Source organism: Taeniopygia guttata, chromosome 12, assembly GCF_048771995.1.
Source record: "Taeniopygia guttata chromosome 12, bTaeGut7.mat, whole genome shotgun sequence".
Taxonomy (NCBI): domain Eukaryota; kingdom Metazoa; phylum Chordata; class Aves; order Passeriformes; family Estrildidae; genus Taeniopygia; species Taeniopygia guttata.
In genome coordinates, this window is record NC_133037.1 from 19267289 (window position 1) to 19289688 (window position 22400).

General features: G+C 52.3%; 1 protein-coding gene and 1 long non-coding RNA gene across 13 annotated transcripts in view; one reads left to right on the forward strand and one right to left on the reverse strand.

The window, feature by feature from the left end:
- The window catches only part of IQSEC1 (IQ motif and Sec7 domain ArfGEF 1), a 282649-nt gene extending 266007 nt beyond the window's left edge, over nt 1–16642 (reverse strand). For 5 of the 12 annotated variants that reach the window (XM_030282976.4, XM_032750645.3, XM_030282972.4 and 2 more), the window contains exon 1: nt 15336–15805. In XM_030282976.4, coding sequence (XP_030138836.2) covers nt 15336–15601 — 266 coding nt within the window. In that variant the 5' untranslated portion in view covers nt 15602–15805. Of the gene's footprint in view, nt 1–15335; nt 15807–16512 lie in introns of those variants that run through there. The other 7 variants (XM_072934948.1, XM_072934950.1, XM_072934945.1 and 4 more) reach the window with 3 other exon arrangements.
- Nucleotides 16643–16712: 70 nt separating this feature from the next.
- Nucleotides 16713–22400, forward strand: part of LOC140684961 (uncharacterized) — a 44734-nt gene continuing 39046 nt past the window's right edge. Inside the window, exon 1 of the long non-coding RNA XR_012058025.1 lies at nt 16713–18061. This is a non-coding gene — a long non-coding RNA (uncharacterized lncRNA). The remainder of the gene's footprint in view (nt 18062–22400) is intronic.

Here is a 22400-nt window from a genome sequence, read left to right on the forward strand (position 1 = left end):
CCAGGCCCTGTTGTTGGTTTTGGCTGTTTCCACACCCCAGACAATACTATTACTGTAGCTCAGAAGTCTGACTGCTTTCAAACAGACAACTAATTGGAGATTTGAGTTTCTCCATCTCCCTGGAACTGAACACCTGGAGATCAAGCCACCCCACACTGACATTGCTCTTCAGAAATAAAAGCAACCTGCTTCAGTTAAAGAAAGATATTGTTGATTATGACAAAGAATTCTAGTAAAACTCACTCCCTCATCAGCTGGCAGAAAGTCAAGCAGCAGCACACTCGAGTCTTTCCTGTTACTTTCCCTGCCTCACAGACAATATTCCAGTTGGTGAAGGCAATGCTGGGTAGTGGACACCAGTTACTTCCCGGCAGAATCCCATCCGTGGGGAGCAGCAGATCTGCAGCACTCAGGAGATCCCCACCAGCAGCAGTTTCTGCCCGAGTGGGACTCCTGCCCACTTCACTCCACCAGCCCAAACAACCACTTAGCACAGGCAGCAAAGTGGAAATCCTGTGCTCAGTGGAGCAGGTGACAAAGATTTGAGATATTTTGTTGGCATTTCATCTACCAAGGAGCATGATGGCTTCTAGGTCCTTTTTTGTAAGAGTTTTAAAGGAAAGCTTGAAGGGTTTGGCTCAAAAGGCTTTGAGTGTTAAGCTTGTTCCAGTCCATAATTGTCCTTGGGGAAAAGAGAACCAGTTGTGATTACTGGCCAGTCTTCTGAGGACTGGAATCACCCGCAAAAATCACCAGTTTAATGGCATTTATTATTACAACAGCAGGTTGCTGAACATCCACTTTACACAGTCTATTCCTAGATAAAATTCCAGAGCATAAATCAATATAATGCACAAAGACTGACCAAGTTTCAGACCTACACAAGCTGAATTATTAAGCAAAGCTCTGGTGACCTTTGCCAGGTACCTTTGTAAGGTCAGTTAAGTATGTTGGAGATGCCAAGGTTCATTGCATTGTTAGTATGACTGAAGTATATTCTAAATTAAATCATGTTAGCTGGAAAAGGACTCTTCATGTCATTTTGAGATGTTTAATGACTCCCTCCACTCACAGCAAGATGACTCAAACAGCCTAAGAGGGTCATGCCATGCCACACAGAAACTACCTCTGCTCCTTGCCCAAAGCCTGGGAAGCACCTATTTAAAGACAAAATGTCACTTAAAACAACAGCAGTGTCACAGGAGTAAAGCTACAGCCTCAGACCACGCACAGCACTCCCTCAGCAGGCAGCTCAGGCTGGCACCTGGCTTGCCAGCAGTTTTCCTTACTCCAGAGTAAAATACTTTAATGAGGTCCTAATAGGGCCCCAGTCCTCAGAGCCAAGTGAGGTCAAGGAAATAAAAGGTTTTTCACGAGCAAGTGGAGGTGAAGATCAGGCTTATGTCAGCAAGTCCTGGTGATGTATCACGTTACGTAATAAGAAAAGCTCGGTGCTGGGAAGCGCTTTCCTCAGGCAGTTACATAACTGAAATGTGTTTTAGAGAATTATCCTTTTTTGCTTTCAGAGCCAGGAGCAGAGAGGACAGACAGCCCTCAGCCCCCTGAGCAGGAGCTGCCCTGATCAGATGCATTTGGGTGGAGAGAAGATTGCTGGAGGAAGTTGTCAGATGAGTGAAAAAACAGCAGGTGAAGGGGAAAAAAAAAAATCACTCCAGCACATAAAAACACTCTGTGAGATGAGAGCCTTGTATCTATTTTGGAGCACCAATAGCAGCAGCAGCTCTCAGTGATGAGTTCCAAGACAGGAACATTTCTACCACCCTAAAGCTGTCACTATATCGAAGGAGAGTAGAGGGAGTAGGAAAAGCCACGCAAACCAGTGTTCTCTCTGCTTTTCCAAGGACTTCCTCTAAGGCCTGAAGTCCCCCTGAAGACACTGAGGTGTCCCTGATCCCTTTGGAAGCCCCGAGCCCTGCCCAGGCTCCAGCACACCCCACTGAGGGATGTGTGCTCACACCCTGAGCTGCTCCTGACCTTGTCTCTGCAGCCCCCAGAGCTGCCACAGCCCTGCCCAGGAACGCCAGCAGGTCCAGGGGGACACAGGGACACTCCACAGAGAGCTCAGCCTGCAGGGATCCCCTGCTCCTGGCAGCCTGGGGCTGCAGCCACCACCCACAGCACTGCTGCACAGGACTGCACTGCTGCAACACCTGTGCACAACCAAAACCCATTAACCACAGTGCTCTGGAGAGATTTCAGCAATTCTCCTTTTCAGGATTAAAAGCAACCTGTGCGCTGCTCACCACAGAATCCAGATCCAAGTCCAACCATTCTCTTTTTTAAGCACCAAAGGCCAGGAAATTTGTAAGGCACAACCCTGGCAACTGGGGAAAGCAGGAGCAAAAATTAATTTCCTTGCCTCCCCCCTTCAGTTCCAGTCACCTGCACATCAGGCTCTGATTAAATATTAAACCAGCACTAAGGTGAGCTCCATCTACAGCAGGACATGGTCACAGGAGCCTGACATGGGCCTGGCAAGCTGCATTCCACTTGAAATAAATATGAGCAGGAGGAACTCGTGACCTTTGATTCAAGAGGTCTCTCCTACCTTATGTGAAGTAGTTTTTATCACCCTTTTAGAATTCCCTTGCAATGCAAGCCAGGTGCAGCTATTGAATTCCATGCACAGTCTCAGATCACTGCCTTCAAAGTTTTCCTCCCAAGCCATTTGGAAAAAGGTCACAGGTAAGTTCCTTCACTCCTGACTCTCCTCCCTTCCACGCCTGGCACTTTCATCTCCAAACACTTGACTGGCACAAGCACCAGGCAGGGGCAGTGCTCCATGTCAGCACCAACTCTGTATAGCACCAGTGTCACAACCTCAGCACACCTGAAATAAAGTCAGCTTCCTCCTTTCCCGAAAGACAGAGTCATTCTCTCAACCCATGACAACCTCAAGCACTGAAAAAGTGGTGGACTCAATTAAATACTTAAAATGTAGAACCAAGCCTGAAAGCTGAATATAGATTTCTTTTTTTTTCCTTATTCAAATCTAGCTGGTTCATTTGCATTAGATCCCAGCCCCTCCTTGCACAGCAGGGCCTCACTCTTTGGGTCTCAGTCAGGGAGATCAACACAGGAAAGGCTGTGCTAAATGAAGAGGAAAATCCTCCAGGAAGGAGCCACGGGAAGGGGCAGCCACCCCCACTTTACCTTCCTGCAGTTAGAGCCTGCTCACCTCTGTGGCATTACACACCCAAGTTACGTGCATGAATTGAGATACAAGATGATAGAGGCTATTTTTGCCTTTAAAGAGATCAGGACAGAGGGTTTGATTTTAGCAGGGAATTTTACCAAGAGTTACACTGAGGGTTTGAGAATCCCGCCCCAGAGTCCTGCCTAGGTGAAGCAGAGAGCCAGGCAGGATGAACAGATTCAAGCAGATGTTCTTTGGAGTGCTCAGCTTCTCCAGCTTGAAGCCAAAACTGAATTCTTCTTCTGCTGTGGACTACACAGAAGGATGGAATGCAAGGAAAAGTCAAAATACACCTATTCTCCACAACACAGAGCCATTAATCAGAACTCTCAGTAGCAAATAAAACCCCCAGGGGATAGTCCTGCAACTGTGAATTCCTTCTTTGCTGTCACTACAAGGACTTTCCACACAACCAGCCCAACCTGCTCACAAAGGACACCACTGCACGAGCTGGAGAAAGGCAGCCTAAAACACAGGGCGCACACACCTGGGTCATGGTGCCACTGGATCCTGGAACAGAGTCAAGAATTTAAAATAATCGGGGTGCTTTGGATTTGAATAACAATGCTTAAATGTCCAGAGGAACACCTGTCTGCCTCACAAGGAAACCAGGAGGGGAACAAAGGACCATCAAGCAGAAAGGTTCTGTGTCGGAATCTGTGGGTATTGGTGATTCCGAGATTGTAGAAAGTCTCTGTCTGTCAGCCCCGCTGCCAAAGAAGCCATAATTGGTCTGTGCTGGTTTCAAGGTTGTTTATTCTGTTTATCTCTAACATGTTCTGCTGCCCTGCCGCAGCTCTGTCCTGCAGGGCAGCGTGTGGGGCTCTGCCCTCAGTGGGATGGTACAAACATTAAATACCACAAACTACCTGTGCTGGATTTACAATAACGTGCCAATATCTGTCACCTACGTTGGACAGTGTGTCCCCAGCCTGAACCAACAGAAAAATGCCAACACCACAGTGAAACATGGAGGGCATGAAGAAGGAGGAAAAGGACAAGACACAACCAATTCCTCCATCTTGTCCCCTCTGAACCCCTAATCTAGCAACTTAAAATTTTACTTTTGCACCCGTGTCACACTTAATTATTACTCTTATCAAACACTCAGAGCTGGTAATTCATCCTGTAAGATTGAAAACTCCTCTCCATGGACAGAGATCACAGCCAGTGTCTCTGGGGGCTCTGTCCAGGGGGGTTCCTGACCCCTGCCAGGGTCCCAGACCTGCCAGGGCAGCCAGAGGGAAGCCCTGGATTCCCACAGTTCTGAGCCCTCCTGCTCTGAATTCCCCGGCAGAAGAAAGCTGGAGTGGCTGTGGCAAGGTGAGCAGCCAGGATGAAGGAAGGATGGCTCAGGGCTCTGCAATCCCCCGAGGGGCCTCCAAAGCCAGCACAGCACAAGGTCCCAACTGCACTGCAGGAGAGGAATTCCATCTGCAGCCTGCCCTGGGCACGGGACTCAGGGCAGCTCCCATCCCCTGCACTGCCATGGACCTTCCCCTTCAATTCCAGCACCAAGGAGAGCATCCCCAGAGCAGCCCGGGCAAACATCCACAGCAACAGCTCTGGGTGCACCCAAAGGGCCCTGCCTCTCCTACCAAGAAACCAGGCTCAAAGAATATTGCTGTCTACCACAATCAGGGTTTGCTTGCTTTTCATTTGTCAAAATGAAACCTTAATTCTAGTGAAATATAACTTTCTAAATTCAGAAAACCATTCCAAGAGATCAAGGCTGCAGATTGATGGGACCTGAACTGGAAGCCAATCATTTGTCTGGAATGACTCACATGCATCCCTGACATTTCACTGTATTTCCAGGACCATTAATAGCACACAAAAGACAAACAAACAAGATTTTATATTCCCCAAGTGTGAGCAGAGAACCATTACATTCACAGAAAAACAATGAAAAACAAAATGTTGCTGCAGTGAACCTCTGAAATTGAGGCAACCTGGACCGGTCAAGCAAAGAGAGGTTGTGCCCACCTCATACTAAAGTATTTACTCATATTAAAGTGTCCCATTTCTTACCTGTAACCAGCCCCAGCGAGGCACTGAGCTCTGCTCAGCCAAAGCTGCTGCTGAGCCCTGCCAGCACCAGTGTTCCTGCAGCACTGAGGTCCCAGTGGCCTGGGAGGGGTTCCAGCAGCTGCTCCTGGGACACTCACCTGGCACCGGGTCCCATTCACACCTCCTGAATGAAGGTGCCACTCCTGAACTCAGTGCTTAGCAACAGCTGCTCTGCTCACTGAGATGCAGGCAGAACTCCAGAGAGATTCTTTGGTTACAGAAGAGCTGTGTGGCCTCAGCCCCTCCTCGTCCCAGGTCACCAGGTATTCCCTTCTGCACAGGGCCCACGTTTTCCCAACTCTTCCCTTTATCACTGGCATTCCTGTAGAAGCTTTTATTGCTGTCCTTGATGTCCCTGGCCAGATTTAACTCTATCAGGGCTTTAGAGTCCCCAAGAGAATCCCTGTCTGAGGACAATCTCCCTGTGCTCCATCTTCCATGTCCAACAGGAGCAATTAAAAGCTCCCAAGTCACCTGCAGTCATTGTCAGCCAAGAGAAATCCAGCAAAGATGGAAACCCCTGACAAACATCAACTCCCAGCTGCATCCTAAACCCTGAAGAAGGCCAGGAGATTGCTTCCCCACCTTCCCCTGCTGCTTTCTTTGCCTCATTACAGAATGAAGTGAATTCACACATAGTAAATTTGAATTGCTGTGCTGCAGTCAGAGATGTATGGCAGGCGTGCCTTTGTCTCCACTTGTGCTTGCCGGGGAAGTCTGACTAGAAATCTTATTAACATGCAAATAATGTATATTATATTTCAATCAGTCACTATAGAGAGCTACTCAGTTGCAGCATTTTTCTTATCTAGCACAGCAGTAGGACTCACTCAGTCTGCTCAGATACCTCGCAGCAGAATAATTTCTTTCCTGCGAACGTTTTAAAACGGCACCACTTGAAGAGAAAGTTTCCCTCGGCACTTCAAGAGAAAACTTGGCTCATGAATCTTCAGCTGTGCTCACAGCAGCCCTGCAGACGTCTGGGGAGACGCGGGAGGAGCGGAGATGTTGTCATTAGAAACAGGTCCCACGCTCCAGATGTGCTTCTGGGGCTGAGCAGCTGAGAGCGGGGCCAGCAGAGGGATGGGAGCGGGATGGGAGCGGGATGGGAGCGGGATGGGAGCGGGATGGGAGCGGGATTGGAGCGGGATGGGAGCGGGATGGGGCCGGGATTGGAGCGGGATGGGAGCGGGATGGGAGCGGGATGGGAGCGGGATGGGAGCGGGATGGGAGCGGGATGGGAGCGGGATGGGAGCGGGATGGGGCCGGGATGGGGCCGGGATGGGAGCGGGATGGGAGCGGGATGGGAGCGGGATGGGAGCGGGATGGGAGCGGGATGGGAGCGGAGGGATGAGAGCGGGATGGGAGCGGGATGGGAGCGGGATGGGAGCGGGATGGGGCCGGGATGGGAGCGGGATGGGGCCGGGATGGGGCCGGGATGGGGCCGGGATGGGGCCGGGATGGGAGCGGGATGGAAGCGGGATGGGGCCGGGATGGGGCCGGGATGGGAGCGGGATGGGAGCGGGATGGGAGCGGGATGGGAGCGGGATGGGAGCGGGATGGGAGCGGGATGGGGCCGGGATGGGAGCGGGATGGGAGCGGGATGGGAGCGGGATGGGGCCGGGATGGGAGCGGGATGGGAGCGGGATGGGAGCGGGATGGGGCCGGGATGGGAGCGGGATGGGAGCGGGATGGGAGCGGGATGGGAGCGGGATGGGAGCGGGATGGAAGCGGGATGGGAGCGGGATGGGAGCGGGATGGGGCCGGGATGGGAGCGGGATGGGGGCGGGATGGGAGCGGGATGGGAGCGGGATGGGAGCGGAATGGGAGCGGGATGGGAGCGGGATGGGAGCGGGATGGGAGCGGGATGGGGCCGGGACGGGAGCGGGATAGGGGCGGGATGGGAGCGGGATGGGAGCGGGATGGGAGCGGGATGGGAGCGGGATGGGAGCGGGATGGGGCCGGGATGGGAGCGGGATGGGGCCGGGATGGGGGCGGGATGGGAGCGGGATGGGGCCGGGATGGGAGCGGGATGGGAGCAGAGGGATGGGAGCGGGATGGGAGCGGGATGGGGCCGGGATGGGAGCGGGATGGGAGCGGGATGGGAGCAGAGGGATGGGAGCGGGATGGGAGCGGAGGGATGGAGGCTCCCCGGGATCACAGCTCTGCACCCGACAGGACACAACAGCCAGGACTGAAACCCGCTAGTCGGGGATTCAGGTTCTGATGGGAAAACTGCTCTGTTTGGCAGCGTTTCACCCTTTTCAAATATTTTGGCCCCTTTGCAGCAGACTCCGCTCTGGAGCCAGGCTGGCAGAGCTGGGGGTGCTCACCTGGAGAGGAGAAGCTCCAGGGAGAGCTCAGAGCCCCTGCCAGGGCCTAAAGGGGCTCCAGGAGAGCTGGAGAGGGACTGGGGAGAATGGATGGAGGGACAGGACACAGGGAATGGCTCCCACTGCCAGAGGGCAGGGCTGGATGGGATATGAGGAGGGAATTCCTGGCTGGCAGGGTGGGGAGGCCCTGGCACAGGTGCCCAGAGCAGCTGTGGCTGCCCCTGGATCCCTGGCAGTGCCCAAGGCCAGGCTGGACAGGGCTTGGAGCATCTGGGACAGTGGGAGGTGTCCCTGCCATGGCAAGGGGTGGAATGAGGTGATTTATGGTCCCTTCCCATCCAAACCAGCCTGGGATCCATTCTCTCATTTTAACAGTATTTGTTTTTCCTGCCACAAACCACACAAACAATATCATTTACCTCAGACAAGTTGGTTTAGAGCCACGAAGGCACCCAGGATTTCAAGAGGCTTGTTTGTCTCACGTGTGCTGTTTAACACAACCATTTCTCAGCCCAGCTGAGCAGCCCATTAAGAGAAGATCATTAACTCTGACTTGCCCAGCTGTAAAAGAGCCATCAGACCCCCTGCTCCTTGTGCCAAGGGCAGAGAACAGGTCAGCAGGAGGGATTGAGGAGACACCTCCTGCTCCTGCCCTCAACCACAGGGCAATGACCATTAACAGCAACAATTCCTACCCATTTCTGGTCAGCAAGACCAGCATCTCCCACTGTAGCACAGTAGCTACAACAGCTGAGGATTTCAGTATTTTAAGAAATGCTATGGAGGATCTGGGGAGGAATTCCTAGTGAGGAATGTGGGGAGAAAAGCAGCCCAGGGACAGGTACCCAGCAGCCAGCAGGATGCACCATCACATCCATCTCTTCAAACCACGCTGCTCTGCTGCACCACAGCCTGCTCACACCGTCTCCATTTTCAACTCTACAATTCTGCTGAGAAAAACGCTGCAATTAGGCAGGGATACGGGCAGAAAGGAATTATGACAACCTCATTCACGGGCTCGCTGAGCTAAGATGAAAGGCAGGAGCGCTGGCAGGTACAGCCTGAGAGTATCTGCAGGCTGCAAAACTCACCAAAAAAAGGTGCAATTAACATAATAGAGAGGGTCTGAGTCCGAAGGATGGGATCAAATTAGAATAATGCAAGTGTGGGCTGCACATCAGGAATTACTTCTGACCTGCAAAATCCACTTACCTAAGCAGCTTCCCACACACCTCCCTGGGGCCTGGCATGGGATGACCTCCCTGCACCTGCACGCAGGAGCCTGGGGCAGAGCACAGCCCCTTGGAACAAACCCACTGGCACAGGCTGCCTGCTCTGGGGCAGCTCTGCCCAGACTGCGGATGGCAACCCCAGCTGAGCCCCCAAACTGGGGCAGCTCTGCCCAGACTGGGGGCCGTGACCCCAGCTGAGCCATGAACTCCAGGGAAGTTCAGTGCACTGTGATGCTCTCTGGGTCTGCAGTACATCACAGCCACCAAACTGAGCAGTGTCAAACAGGGGCTGCTCCTCCTGCCCCTAAGAAATCCCTGGAGGAAGGCACAGCCTCTGCACAAACCCTGAGCATGAGACACTGGGCTCAGCTCAGCACCACTGACCAGCACATGAACAGCCAACTCCTTCTGCTGGGTCTGAAAAATCAAATGAAGCTTTTTGAGATGCTGCTTGCAAGGAGGATTTAAGAATTCACTATTTCAATGTTAATAATTTAGTCTCCTATAAGTATGCTGTAGGAAAACGCCTTGAAATGCCTGACTCTCTTTCTTTCAGAGCTTCTGTGATCTGCCCTCCAATCAGCTCTTCCTGAAGACACTTCTTTGGGTGTGTTCTATTTTGCTTCAGGTTTTCAAAAAAACTGCAACTGATTTTTTTGCCAGAACACAGCTTCCCTAAGGACTGAAGGAGACCTGTCTTCCTAAGCAAACAACCAAGACAACAAGGCTGCAAGGTTCAGAAATGTGCATGTCTGCTCTTCACCTCCTGCCAAAGGTTTGTCACTTGGAGTGGACAAAGCTCAGCATCCCTCACCCAGCAGGAAGCTCAGGTCTTCAGAAGCAGCACTGACTTTTAGGGTTGATCCCAAAATCATTGCCTGATGCTCCAACCCAAACTTGCCAAGTTCTGAGGAGCCAAGGACAGACCGAGGTGCTGCAGGGAGCTCCTCCTTACACAGGGGCCACCCTGCTCCTCTGGCTGCTGTGGTTTCTGGCAAAACCCAGCAAAGACTGGCACTACAGACCAGGAGAGGCCTTCCTCTGCCCTCCTTGGGTGGGGACAGCCAGCAGTGTCCTGCTGACAGCTCCACACGTGTGTGTGCACAGGGCAGCAGATCCAGGCTGGCTCGGAGGGAGGCTTGGGAGAGAGGGAAGGGGATGTTCAGGCACACACCTGGCTCTCAGGAATCACAGCAGCTCTCCTTGGCTCACCAGGCCCCAGCATCCATGCACATTTCCAGATCTTTTCCAAAAGTGCATCTCTGGAAGTGCTTTTCAGTTTCCTCAAGAGTGAATTCATAAAGAATTCTATCAAAGTACCAAGGAGCACGAAAATGTCCTTTGTTCTTGAAGTTCAGAACACAACTGCGAAGTTGGGGAGCTCAGAAGCTGTGTTCTGTGTCAGCAGAATAAAAAGCTGCAACAGAGGAGGATTCCAGATCCAGCAAGTCCTGGTAACTCTTTAGCACTGCACTGCTCTAAATGGAGCATATTTACTTCAAGTTTTGAAAACATCTTTAAAGCTGTTGTGTACAGGACGGGTTACTGTCGGCTACACTGGTTCTTCTCTCCCAAAACAAAACCTATTTCTGCTGTTCTCTTTCTGGACCATATTCTCCCCGCCCCCCCCCCCCCCCGACTTCCCAGGAACTTTATTGATAGCAGCACTCTGCTCTGTCATCCCTGTGCTCCTGGCACCCCCTCCCTGCCTTGATTTATTGATTATACAGCACACATCAGCTTTTCAAATGAATTTGTCTTTATGTGTTATCATTTAGCTTAATGTTTAGCAGATATTAAGTACAAGAATTTGCCAATATTTCAGAGATCCAGAATAATTTAGCTGAGTTTAGTTAGCAAGTTCACATCTTCTTGCACATCCTCACACTATTGATTCCCTGCAGCCTGCCAGCACCAGAAAAGCCTGTTCTAAGGGATGCTCACCCCTGTGCTGCTGTCCAAATCAAAATAATGGCCCCAAAATTAGGGCTTCAAAAGCAAAAGCACTCCCTTCAGTGTGAAACCCTCACTCTCAGGGCTCAGCAGTCCCACCATTCCAGTTGTGGATTGAAAATGAAGCGAACAGGGTTCTTTTAAGTTATTTGAAGGTGAAGTTTCTGCCCAAAGGTGGAATTACACCATCCCAACCTGCTACAGGGCTGACAGGACACACAGCACTCTCCAGGAATACCCTGCTCACCCTGGACACAGCCTGTGCTTCCCACAGGGATGCATTCCTCAGCAGCTGAGTCAGATAAGCAGGCAGAGCTGCATCCCTGCTGAGAACTGCGCTGGCACTGCCCACTTCCAGCCACAAACCACGCTGCCCCCAGCAGCTGCTGGGGAAACAGGACCCAGCAGCAGTGCTTCATCTCCATCCCTGCTGCCAAGGAGGCAGAGAAAGCAGAAGCCTTCCCAAGCACAAGCCTGTTTGAGCAGCTGCTGGGTACCTCAACTCCAGCACACCAAACACAAACAAGCTGCTGCTCGAGTGCGGCGCAGGCAGGGAGATGGGATTTACGTCATCTGAACAGCCTGCCTTAGCAAAGGACATCTCTGGAGGGAGCAAAAACCAAGCCCTGCTGGTCTCTACACTAATGCAATGTCTGGCCTGCTGCTGAGGCTGTGCAGGGCAGCTCCCAGCAGCCACAGGCCAAGTCACAAGCTGGCTTTATGTAGGGTACAACACAGCCTTCTCATGTGACTGTCACCAGAGCAACAACTTCAGCGACTCCGCTGCTCCCAGCACACCTCACCCAGACCAGAGCATCTCCCAGACACTCTGGGGCATCTTACAGCTTCAAAGCGGGGCTCAGAGAACAAAAGCAGCCCCAGATTCATGTAAAAATAAATCAGCCAGGCCAGGTGCAGAACTCAGACCGAGCTGCAAACAACAGCCCCTCCAGACTGTTCTGTCTCAGCAGACAACTCTGCTCACCCTCCTCCTCAGCCTCTCACCAGGCACTTCTGTGGAAAAGCAGCACAGTTTTAAACTTGATTAGGTTAAGCACAAACATCCCTCACTGAGCTGCGAGGGGCCAGTGCTGAATTCTCAGACACACAAATCTGTCCTTGTAGAGATGTGAGAAAATGCAGTGCATTTGGGTTTACACCCCAAAAAGAAGGTGCATTATCAAATTACACCAAGGAGCTGAGCTCTAGATGCTCTTGCTGCTTCTCAAACATTAAATGAAATGGATTCACTCAAAATTAGTCTTATGCAACTCAGAGTTAAACACCTTAATGAGTTAAACACCTATTGTTATCTTCCTCATGCTGATTCATCACATCTAACAAAGCCTTGTTATCAACTATTCTCATTTCAACCAGTGCATTTTAATGTTGATTTGCTCTCAGCAAATCATTGTAAAATTATTGGGACCACCCCCAAACACTTTTTGGTCTGTCCTAGTAGGACAAGGAGCACACCTGCACCTGCTCACCCAGCCCTCTGCTCTTCCCTTCCTTCTTCCATCAGCAACTGGCACAAAAGAAACTTTTTTTCCACTCTGGGTTTTCTGGAAGTGCATAAACCAGATTGTTTTTATGTATTTATACACATATTATTGGACTGAGTTTCTTTCTTCCAGAAATCTATCTCAGGGCCCAGTAACAGTTCCTCTCTTCACAAACTACAGAATTTCTATAACTACACCAGCTTTTCCAAATTATTTAAGCAGTCTTCACCTGTATATTCCTTCCATTGTAAGAACAGAAAACTTTTAGGACTCGTGGGGATTTTGTTGTTTTGGTTGTCAGGTTTCCTTACAATCTTTTATTAAGACCTAACCATAGCCATATTATCTCATGTAACTTTTCCATACTTCTTTTTATACCAGTTAACCCCATCTGACAATATGGGATGCCTGTCAGGGAGCCACAGCCACCTCGCACAGGCGGAGCTGCTACAGGCCAGGGGTCTAAGCAGTTTAGAGAAGTTGTTGAAGTCAAGGTACAAGACAACTTCTAAAAGCCCTCGTGTATCTGACTAAAAGAAGCCCAGTTTCCTTTAAAAATGATTCCATTATTTTTAGCTTTGAAGTACAAAAGTGTCAGGAAGAGCCGTGGTCACTGCCCATTTCAGCATCACTGGCACCTGACACTGAACTTCAGCAAAGAAGGGATCCAAATGCGCCTCACACACATCCCCAAGGTGGGTGGGACAATCAGGTCTGAGGAAACTGAGGCTGAGCTTCTGAGAGCGAAGCTCCGGACTCCTGGAACCTGCAGGTTGGACTGTCAGGGAGCTGAGGGAACCGTGGGACTGGGAGAAGCCTTTCATACAAGGGTATTATTCTCTATTTTTCCAGGTTGGAGAATTCCTTCATCTTTTGCATCCAGCCAGAGAATAAACCGATGGCACGAGTGGCTCCTGTCCCTGCCCTGGCAGCCACAGCACAGCCCCTGTGCCAGAGCCATGGGTGTGATGCACCCACCCATCCAGGCAGGGCCACCTGCAGAGAGGGGCTCCCTCCCACGGGAGAACAATTTAGGGGAGGAGAGGGGACAACGGGACTGCCCAGCTGAAGGTGGCTCTGAAGCTGTGGCCCCCCAGGCAGGCACGTGGGCCAAGGGCCTGGCCAGATGCACAGGGCTGGCTCCCAGCTTCCCCAGTAAGCCCCCAGGCTGCGCCTCAAAGCAATACCACTCTGCCATAAATATCCCAGATTAATTCTGATCCCAGCATCAAATCCACTTAAGAGACTTAAAAGCCTCCGAGTCTCCAGAGCTGCCTGCCCAAGGAGGGCTCTGCAAATGAGTCCTGGGCTGCAGAGGAGAAATATTATCAAACAAGGCAAGCCATTTGTACAATTTTTGGTAATGTCATTTACAAGAGACAAATGGGACAAGATAGCTGAGTTGACATCTTGTACTACAAGCACAGCCACAAAAATCCTCGGGTACTGGACAGGAAGGCACAGGATAGGATTAGTGTAAATATTCCATGTTTCCTGGAAACACCTTTTTCTCCTTAAGGGATTGATTGATTGATAAATGACAGCATGCTCTCCAGTTTATTAAAGGAGCTATTTCTTTTCAGAGAGACATTTCTGTTTATAAAAAAGACAGCATCACAGAGAAAGAAGCCCTGTTAATACTGACAGCAAGAAGGGCTCTGGGGAGGCAGAGCAACTTCCATCCCAGCCTGCTCCCTGGCCAGGGGCAAGGCTTGAGAGCAGGAGCAGGCAAAGGGGACACTGAGTGACCAGCGACCCTTCTGAAGCCTCCACAGCAGCACTGAGGAAACGCTGCTTCGGAGCAGCAGCGCTGCCCACTCCGAGCACAGCAGCGGCAGCAGCGCTTCCAACCTGCCGCCGGAGCTCCCGGGACATCCCTGCCCGACGCCGCTCCCCGCAGGGAGATGCTGCCGAGCCCAGCGGGGCTGCCCGAGCCGCTGCTCCGCCCCGGCAGCTCCCGAGCGAGCGAGCGGCGCCCCCCGCAGCGGGACGGGCACCCCGGGCACCCCGGGCAGCCCGGGCAGCCCGCGGCCGGAGCTCGGTCGGGGGCTCGCCCTCCCTCCGGCGATGCCGTCTCCCGCATCCCTATCCCGCATCCCGGCCGGGAGCCGCCGCGTCTGTATTTATAAACCTGAGGAATTCGAGCGCGGCGGATCACAAACAACCCATTGTGCTGTGTCAAGCAGCGAAGTGGGCTCGTAATCCCATGCATGCTTTTCCCACTCCGCTCCGGGAAAGCCAAGCCTTAAATACTTTTTCCAGAAGTAAAAACACGCCGGGAAAGCGCCGACCTCAGTTCTTGCTATTCCCGAATCCCTACTGCTTCGGAACCGCGTAACTAAGCGGCTTTCCCAGCGCTGGGGAAACGCAGACGATTAATTACAGCTTAGAGAGGCCGGAATAGATGCGGCGGCCGGGAGCGAAGGCGGCCCGAACGGGGCGAGCTGGCGCTGGCGCTGGCCCGGGCCAGCCCGCCGGTGGCGAGCGGCCAATGTTTCCTGACCCCTGGCCGGGTCACTTTCGATAGCGGCCGGAGCCAAAGGCCGCTCCTCGGGACACCTCCCTGGGGGCGAGCGGCTCCCCACGCTGGCTCCCCGCTGCCCGCGGCGCTCGGGGAGAAGGGCAGGGCTCGCCTCGCCGCTCCCAGCGCCCCGCTACCGCGGCTCTGCCCGGGGCATCCCCCCAGCGCCGCGGGCAGAGGGGCCCGGGGCGGCGGCGGCCGCTGCGACAGCGGCGGGCACGGCCGGTGGGGCGGCCGGGGAGCCCGGGCTCGAAAGTCCCCGGGACCCCGGCCAGGGAGCGAGCGAGACACGGACAGCGAGGCTGGGGCCACCCCTCTGCAGCCCAGCGCTGTCCCCCGAGCCGCCCGGGGCTCGACCCGGGGCTCGACCCGGGGCACACCCCGCAGGGAGTCCCGCTGCTCTCAGCTTCGGGCGGCCGAAGGCAGGAGGGGAAAGGGAAGGGAAGCCCCGCTAGGGAAACCCCCTGCCCGAAAAAGGGGCAAAGAAAGGCGGACAGCGCTTACTTCTCGTGCCTGGCGTTCTCCTGGATGGCGCTCAGCATCCCCGGGGGCGCGGGGGGGACGCCCTGCTGGAGCCGGCATGTGGCCAGGTGCCGGTGATGCTCGTCCTGCAGGCGGGCATTTTCGTGGTACAACTTGGCCACTTGCTGCTCCAGCTCGTCGATCCTCCGCTTCTGCTTCTCCAGCAGCTCCTGCTGCGTCTCGATAATCTTGTTCAGCTCCTTCAGGTACTCGGCCGCCTTGCTGGGGTTCTCGGCGGGGCTCTCCATGGCCGCCCCGCACCGCCGCGGCGCGGGGGGGGCAGGCGCCGGCCAGCGCGCTCCGCTGGCAACTTAAGCGAGAGGGGAGGAATAAATACCCGGCGGAAAGCGGCGCCCCGCGGCCCCGCGCGTCCCCTCCTAGAGCCGCGGCTGCCCGGGCGGGCGGCGGCCCCGCGCCGCCATTGCTGCCGCTCGGTCCCCGCCGCCCAGCGAGGGCAGGGCCGCCGGCCGGGGGAGCCGGAGCCGCCCGGAGCCGCCCGGGCCCCGCCGCGCGGGCGCACGGCGCTGTCCCCGCTGCCGTCCCGCCCTGCCCGCGCCGCAGCCCGGCTCGCCCGTCGCCTGGCAGCGCCCGCGCCCCCGCCGCGCTCGGAGCCGGGCATGGGCAGGGGCGCGGGCCGTCCCTGCGCCGGGCCCGCCGCTCCCCGCCTCCCCCGCCGCCGTCGGGATGCGCTTCAATAACGGCGGCCGCTCCTCCGGGGGGCCGGCGGGGGCTCGGCGAGCGCCCCATCCCCGCACCCCAAACGCGCAACGCATCCCCGGCTCTGCATCCCATCCCCGCATCTCATCCCAGCATCTCATCCCAGCATCTCAGCCCAGCATCTCATCCCAGCATCTCATCCCAGCATCTCATCCCCGCATCCCATCCCGGCGCGGCTCCGGCGCCGTTCCCCGCGGCGGGAGAGCCCCGGGAGCGGTGCGGGAGCGCTCTCGGGAGCGGGGCCCCGGGGCGGCGCGGGGAGCAGCGCGCAGTGCGCGGAGGCGGGCGGGGACCCGGCCTGCGGGACCAGCGCTGTCCCTGCCACATCTGGGGAGCGGGCTCCGTGGCGGGGGTGGCCCCCGAGCCAGGCGCCCCAGCAGCATGCCCTGAGTCAGGTAGCTGAGCCCTCCGCCTCTCCCGTCAGCATCCCTGGCGTTAAAACCTCTGCTGGTGAAACGCTGCTTCCCGCGAAGGCTGCGTCAAGCCAAGAAAAGTTGCTGAGGTTTTGAGTCCTATATCATCCCAAGTGTGTGTTGGGAATGCTTGTGAGAACCGGGAGTAGGAAAGGGAAACGGGGAGATACGGCAGGAAGAAGATAGGAAGCTGAAGACGTGCTTTTCTCCTCCCTTCCTCCTTATGTCTCCCTATACTTTTTTTCTAATTTTTCTACTTCTTCTCTCTATTTTTCCACTTTTCAAGTTTAGAATTAGTAAAATTTTCTTAGCGGGGGTGTTCTGCTGTCACTGACGCCCCGACCCTTCGTGGTCAACTCTTTCTCACCTTTGCGAGGGTCTCCTTTGCCTCAGTGCCGCGGGGCGAGGGGGCTCCGCTCCCGGGGAGCTGCGGGCTCCGCCTCACCCCCATCGGTGCCCGGCAGGGCTGGGAACGGAGCTGCCGAGCTCAGGCTGTCCCAGATTCTCCCTCCCTGCCTCTCGCACTCCCCAGGGGAAAAGGGGCGTGAGGGGAGGGTGCAGCCGCAGCCAGCCTCGTCTGGCAGTTCCCAGGTGATTCTGGCTTTAGGCAGAAAGAACTTATTGGCAAAACTGTGACTTTTGCTCTGACGCGAGTGCAGCGAAGGGCTGTTGTGGCTGTCGAGGTGACTGAAGCATGAAAGGCTAATTTCCAGTCCTAGTGGGGATCCTGACTTCACAGACACATCTTTAGCTGCTCTCCGAAGAGACCAAGCCTCCTTCCCAGGAACTTTATTCGTATTTTTCATTAGAATTTATAAAAATATTTATTTCCCGAAGGCTGTTCTTTCAGAATGAATTTGCTAAAGTGCAGTTTTCTCTGCTCTGTGTGGAAAGAAATGCTTATCATGATATCTCACTGAGGGGACCTGCACAGCAGCAGGCAGCCAGCCTGTATTTGCCAGGGGTTAAATCAATAAATAAAGCAAGTGCACTCGCTTCTTATATGCAATATAAAATGTAAAGTAAGAGGCTCCAAAATCATTAAAGCATGTGCAGACAACAAAGGCTAATTAAGCGTTTCACGGCAAGGACGGTGGAAGTGGAGCAGCACAGCTCCTACAGCGAGATCTGTTCAAAGCACCCATTTTTAGGCAGAAATCCCCCCGTTCACAGGAGCCGTGAGCGCTGCTGAGGGAGGCAGGAGCCGTGGTAGGGCTGAGAGTTTCCTGCTGACTTGTCCCGATCGCAGGGAAAAGGTTCCGCTCCCGCCCGGAAAGCTGCGCTGGCTCCGGCCGCGGTGGGCGAGCTGAGGCGGGGCGGTGGCTCGGCAGGGCCCCGCTGCTCCCTCCGGCTGCTCGGCCGGACTTGCGGGCCTTTCCCGGAGGCTCCCACCAACCTGACTTGCCCGGCTGCTTTCCCACAGAGGACATGGAGCACATCAAACCTGTTCCTGATGTGCTCTGGATGTTGCTGCTGCTCTGCGCTGAAAGAGGAAGGAGGATTCTGTGCCTCAGGGATGGCCTGTGCCCCTCCAAAAGCCTGTGTGCTCCACCAGGCTCCGTCAATTAACAAGGAGAGGTAAACTTAGAAGATAAGCATTGTTATGTGTATAGTAGATATAATTTGCGCCATTTCTAATATGATATATGTGATATTGAATATTTGTTAGAATATACATGTTTGTATTAGGATTCCCCCCCACCCTCACAGGCGCAGGTGAGACCGGGTGTAGATTGGAAACTGATTTACAAGTAAGAAGGTACAGCTGGCCAGGAGATGGGCCATGTGTGGTGGGATTTGGGGACACCAGGAGATGGGCCATGGCTGGGGAGATACAGAAACCCCAGGTGCTGAGTGAACGACCCGAGATGGATATCATGGAAATCCTGAGGCAGATACATGTGAATACAGCGTTCCCGAATTCCCATATATTTCATCAAGGGATTCAACACTCCGGACACTGATTTGTTCTCCCTCATCACCAAAAAGGAAAATCTTATTAACATATGGACTCTGAATAGAAGAAAAGACTGACTGCTGAAATCTTGGCCCCAGGCGGAATTTTCCCTATAAAAACCTCTTGTGCCAGGATGGAGGTGTGTGGGCATGGAGGAAAACCTCTGCTGAGGCTGACTCCTTGTTGCACACCCAGGGCCGACCCCGGGCTCGGCTCTGTTCTTTCCTTGTGGCTGGCTAGATAGAATTTAATTGCAAAATAAATATTTTATTTTTCATATTAATTTGGCTGGACAAATTTTCATTTATAACGAGCATATTCATAGAATCAATAATATATTCAATCTCTGTCTGTGGAGACAGATTGTAAAAGCAGACCCAGCTTGTTCAGATTTGCTCAGTTAGAAAATTAAGTGACATCAAGCCTAACATTTTAAAATACGAAAATCATCAAAATAACATTCTTATTACTTGCTAACATCCTACCTCAGACAGTCCCTTCCCAAAAGCTACGCAGCAGCACACGGTTAATTCCTTCCTGGGAAAGTGCCAGGGAAGATTTAAATATGAAAGGGAACGTTGCTCATTCAGTAAGCAGGATTCTCTTACCCATTTGTTATTGGCAAGAGAGAAATCACAGAGGTTGGGGCTGGAAGGGACCTCTGGAGATCATCCAGTCCAACTTCCCTGCTAAAATACCCCATTATCCTTTGGAAAAACCTTAAAGTGTCTTGAGTTTTGGTGTTTTCTGGCAAATCAATACACTGAGAGGACCCTTTTGAGTGTTCAGAATCTGGTCCAGACTCAGAGAGTCACATCCCTGATGCTCACAGGCTCTTGTGCTGTTTGATGCCCAGCAGAGATCAGGCACAATCCTGATCCTTGAGCGGCCAGGGCTCGAGGGGCTTTGGACAAGGCTCTCAGGGATGCCCAGGGTGGGATTGTTGGGGTGTCTGTGCAAGGCCAGGGGCTGGGCTGGGTGATCCCTGGGGGTCCCTTCCTCTTTTGTGTTTGCCTGTCCTGTTCTGAGAGCCTGGCTCTTGCACTCGCTGCCCAGCTTGGGTGGTTTGTCAGAGTTAAATTTATAGTCCTGTGTAGAGGCTGAGCACAAAATGTCACTGTTTCAGAAATGGTTTGGTGTGCCTAACAATGCCCTGGGTGAGCAAACAGCTTAAGTAATTTTTTTCAAAGGAAGTTAAGAGCAGGAAAAAGCATGTGATACATATTTTTCTATGTAAAATTAATTAGGTCAGTGTAATATAGAAAAACAAGAATCCAGAAGTCCTGCAGTGATTTGTGCTCAATCTTAACTCTGCCCTCCATCTCTGTCTTTTAAAATTCTCCTCGAAGCCTCTTCTTTCTTGGTTGCATTTCTCTCCTAGCTCCCCCCCAGCCCCCTTAAATCTCTGCCTCATTTCTTGGTTCTACTGCTGTGTTTAGGCACTGAGGAATTTTATCCTGCTGTTCAAGTTTATCCTGTTGTTAGAATTTATATGTAGGTCACAGAACTCACAAATGGATTAGGATGGAGGAACCTCAAAGCCCATCCTGGGCTCAAAGTGCCACCCCTGCCATGGCAGGGACACCTCCCACTGTCCCAGGCTGCTCCAAGCCCCGTCCAACCTGGCCTTGGGCACTGCCAGGGATCCAGGGGCAGCCACAGCTGCTCTGGGCACCTGTGCCAGGGCCTGCCCACCCTCCCAGCCAGGAATTCCTTCCTAACATCCCATCTCCATGTCTCCTCTTTCAGTGCTAGGTCCAAGGCGCTTTCACACCCTGTATTTAACGCGTGTGTCCCCTCCTGGTGTCCTAAGGCAGGACAAAAGTCCTGCTCTCATCCTGTGTGCTCTCCACACACCCAGCAGTGCCTGCTCCTCTCCAGTGGATCAGCTGGAAAATACCAGCAAAAGCAACATTCTGGGGGCCTGTTCGCTGCACTCTTTGGAGATTCCTGGGGGAAAGAAGGAAATAGGAATCCCACTGCTGACCGGGACCATGGCCCCCATAAGCCAAAAATGCCTGGGAGATGAGACCAGGTTCTGAGGGATTAAATAAGAAAAAGGAGAAAGCACAGCCATAAAGACCTGAAATCTTTTAGGAAATGTGATGTTTCTGTTTTTTACCCTCTCCTGGTTAAACATAACCCACTTTTAAGACCTGACATCTTATTTCTCTTAACAGTTTATTTGATTTCTACTTAAAGGCATGAAACTTCCTCATGCCTTTTCCTACCACAAATCCTTTTCATGATAATCTCTTGTAAAATATGATCATATTATACTTCTTTCTTAGTTAAATGGAATGCATTTAGACTTGATCTATGTGCCTTGACCCCTCCTCTAAAGAGGGAGACTACCTGACCCACTCTCAGGAGCCACCTGGTTTGCTCCACCCCACAGTGTCTGTCTGGCTTGGATGGCACTTGGAGAATTAGGCTGTTCTTACCCTGATCAGCTCCTAAAGCATTTGAAATATCCCAAGCTAAGCATGGTAAAATTGCAGGCCGTATTTTAAGGTATCTCCACAAGGCAGTAGAAAGTTTAATTTTAATTTTCTAAGTCTGATCCTGAGTGGACTGATCATTAATGTTTGTAGGAATTGCTTTTTGATTTATGAAAGAATTTATAAATTGTCTCCTCCAGGTTCTGTAGCTGAATCTGGAGGTTTGTCTGCAAAGTGTGATCCAGAACTAATCCATCTAAGGATGCAGCTTTAACCAAGCCTTCATTCTAATGAGCCCTTCATAAAAGATTTCCTTTGTGCTTTTGTTGGTTTCTGTGATTTCTGCTTCCATATCTTGTTTTGGTAAGTGATATCAGGACTGTTAGCAGGCAAAAACCAAACGTGCAAAGTCCTTGGGAAAGGACTGTGACCTTGTGTCCTGGAAAATAAAAAGCACTGTGTCAAGCAACTCAAACACAAAAGTGATAATTTAACAGAGATAAATAATAACAGTATCAATACATCCCTAATATAAAAGGGACAAATTAGCAAGGAATACTTTGCTTCTTTGGGGAAAGGGAAAAACTCAGTGCTGGGTTTTAGAGGACTGGGTGTGCTAGAATGGCTCCCAGCTGTCCCTGGGGAGTGACAAGAGGCAGGGTGGCAGTGACTCCAAGGGCAGGGCTCACACAGGACCTGGCTGATACTCTGGGCTCTGCAGCTCTCCAGAGGGAAATCAAACAGGAACAGAATGACTTCTGCTGTGAAATTGGGAAGTAATTTTATAAAAGGGACTAAATGGAACTTCTAACTCTAATTTAGCAATAAATATAATGAAATTTGGATTACGGCATTAATTGAAGAAGTTATTTTATAAATGGTGCAGAAAAATTTTTCTTGGTGCTTGAGCTGAGATTGAAGCCAAACCAGAGCTGGAATCAAGGACAACTTTTATGAACACATCATATTTTACGTTGTGGGATAAACCATGACTGGAGGAGAAGAATTCTTGCTTCTCACGAATCTTCCCAAGTACCTGGGACAAGAGCAGAAAAATGCCAGAAGGAAACACTTCCCATCTCATAAGGGTGATAGACACAGGGACAAAACCCACAACCTTGGTATCAGGGTAGGAAGCTGAATCCTGAGAGGAAAGGAAACAAATAAGCCTCTCCCAAAATTACAGCTTCAGAAACTCCCTGAAAGCAAGAAGTAACAATACTAACATAGATGATTCCATGTCTCCTCACCACTCCTTGTGGTTCCATGATTTCACTGCAGTGTATATGAGCTTATAAAGCAATAAAATATCAAATAGCAGCATTTCAGTAGAAAATAAAAACCCAAACTAAAGGTTGTCGGAACAAAAACTTGGTAAGCAAACTTGCTCATGGAAATCTGTCAGAGAGTTTTCATATGTGTTCTGTTGGGTTTTGTTTTAAAACATCATTTAAATGATTAATTGCCTAGGCTGCCAAAGGTGCCCACTATTTTCCATTTTGAGATGTTTTATTCCGTG